Genomic DNA, 2462 nt, shown 5'->3' on the forward strand with positions numbered 1-2462 from the left:
CATTATTGGCCATTTCTGCATGCTTATTTACATTCTAGGAATTGCTGGATAACCTATGCTGTTCAATAACATTGATTAGTTTGCACCAAATATAACCAGTGTCAAAATGCATAAACATTTATGACACAATCATTGGCTGATGAGACGAAGACATCCTGCAGCCTGAGCCCGACATACTTAGATTTGCATTGGTGTTATTATCAGTCACAGTCATCAGTGAATCAGGGTTGGGGTAACGGGCGTATCTACCTCCTCTGTAGACCAGAAGTACAACCTCTCCCTGCTTGGTGTGTTCCTGCAGCACTCTCTGCACCTGAGGAAGGAAACACACTCGTGTTTATTACTTCTGATGGAACTTCTTTAGTGTCAGATCTGTTCCTCACTCATCACGTCACATTAGACATCGGTTAGTTTTCATTAACCAATGGCTATGTCTGTCAGTAGTAACAAGGAGGGCTTAGGCAGGTAAACTACTGTGATGAGGATTTCTTTTTTAGGTTAAACAGGACCATCTCTCTTTCCTTGACACACAGAAATAAAACACCTCTAGGATATACGGAGAAATATCCACAAAACTCCCATGAGCACCCATGAGAGCTTCCCTCTTCCCAAAGACCAACTGTTCACTGCTGAGCTAACGTCAGTCGGAATATCAAGGTCGAGCGAGGTGATAAAGCCATAAAAATCTTTTACCTGGGAGAAGCTGAAGCTTTGGACGTCTGCTCCATTGATCTTCACTATAATGTCTCCTGACTGCAGCGACAGGCACTGCCTCCGATCCCAAACCCGCCTGACTACTGCCTGTTGACCCCCATTTCCCCCTGCTGTCACACTGAACCCCAGTCCCCCGCTCTCACTGCGGCTCAGAGCCACCGGCACGAGCTCCCCGCCGTGGGCTGTCCCCGGGGACCCGGCTCCAAGGGGGAGCACCAATCCGGGGTTTCCTCTGGATGCTGTGGAGGGTGCTTGGTGATTGGCCGGGCACCCGTTAAAGCCACAGGGTGGGATGTCTCTGGGTGGGGTCAGAGCGAGGGAGGTCTGAGGCATCAGTGGGCGATGCACAGGCGGACCAGGAGGTGTAGAAGAAGAGGGGGTGTTGTTTGTGCTGCTGGAGCTGGTGGAGTTTTGGAGGAGACCCGTCTCGGGCTGAGAGAGTGCAAGTTTCGTAAGAGTGTGTGAGGATGAAGAAGTGATGGGGAGCGTGGAGGAGGATATGGGGAGCGTGGACGTGGACAGGTCACTCTCTGAGGACTTGGAGCTCTGATGTTGGAGAAGGGAAGTGGAAGAGAGGGCGGGGAGAGTGTTGCTGTTGTAGCGAATCAGAGAAGACCTGTGAGGAAGAGCAGAGTGGAACAGGCTGAGCACCATTACTTCTGAGATCACTGCTAAAGCTGCGCAGGATTTTTCCCAAAGGACAGAAGAACCTTTGAGGTTCGTTTTCACCAAAAGAATCAGGGAAGCACCACGATGTGTGAGGTACTGCTGATGCCCTCACTCACCTTCGAGTTCCTGCATTGGATAGGCCGCCATCAGAGTCACTGTGATTGGTAAGCGTCCTCTCCGCTGGGTGTGGTGGACCCAGTGGGGTATCAGAAGACGTGGGGGTGGGTGGGCCCGTGAGTCCATTTGTCATTGGCTGAGTGGCATAAGAGGGCGGGGTTTGTGCCAGGCCTGGATTATAGAGAGAAGAAGATGAATCTGTTCATTTGTGTTTTATTTTTAACAGCTGTCAGAGAAAAGCAAAGTTCTTAGGTTCAACTCTGATGTGATGTGTTCTTTTACATGAGCTATAAATAAGTTCAGAGAGCGAGACAATGGGACCCTCCACGCAGACACGCCAACGGGTCCCACAGCAGGATAAGCCATTGTGTTTTGTTTATCTTACTTTGATAACTTTCTCACTTTGTAGAGACTTTTCATTGTAAACTCTCGCGCTTTTGTTCTGCCTTTGGAGGCCTTTGATCGGCTTTCCAACAAGAAATGTTAAATACCCCCGCTGGGACCCCTGAGCCGGCAGCTCATTACATCATCCTCCCTGGCTACAAATAGCAGAAATTAGTAAAATTACAAAATAATCGTTGTGTTTTTACAATCCTTTATTATTTGTTAATGTGCCACATTATTATGCAGTGAATTAAAATAAATTATTAATGTTTCTAAATTAAATTTGTATCACACAGCTGTGATGAGAGTAGAGGACTGTAAATGTAAACCATGTGGTTTCCACGGTTGCTCTGACCTGGCGTGCTGCCGTTGGCGTCCAGAGTGCGGCTGTAGGTGAGGTGCGTCAGGCCTCGGCTCAGGTTGCCGGACTCGCTGGGGGTCTGCGGCTGCTGAAAGGTCGGATATGAGGTTAGACACTTTTCCCCTGGTAGTGTATGTCCCACGAGTGGAGCCCACCTCACAGATGAACCACTGATTTAAGGGCCTAAATATTTGCACGGCTCACTTTTAAATGGCTG

General features: G+C 48.8%; 1 protein-coding gene across 1 annotated transcript in view; it reads right to left on the minus strand.

The window, feature by feature from the left end:
- LOC102288571 (membrane-associated guanylate kinase, WW and PDZ domain-containing protein 1) overlaps nt 1–2462 on the minus strand; it is a gene marked incomplete in the record, with an annotated part of 60782 nt that overhangs the window by 24623 nt on the left and 33697 nt on the right. Inside the window, 4 exon segments of the mRNA XM_042224448.1 lie at nt 250–313; nt 694–1330; nt 1500–1671; nt 2240–2333. Coding sequence (XP_042080382.1) covers nt 250–313; nt 694–1330; nt 1500–1671; nt 2240–2333 — 967 coding nt within the window.

Source organism: Haplochromis burtoni, unplaced genomic scaffold, assembly GCF_018398535.1.
Source record: "Haplochromis burtoni strain Fernald_Lab_line unplaced genomic scaffold, NCSU_Asbu1 Contig_138, whole genome shotgun sequence".
In the NCBI taxonomy this organism is placed as follows: domain Eukaryota; kingdom Metazoa; phylum Chordata; class Actinopteri; order Cichliformes; family Cichlidae; genus Haplochromis; species Haplochromis burtoni.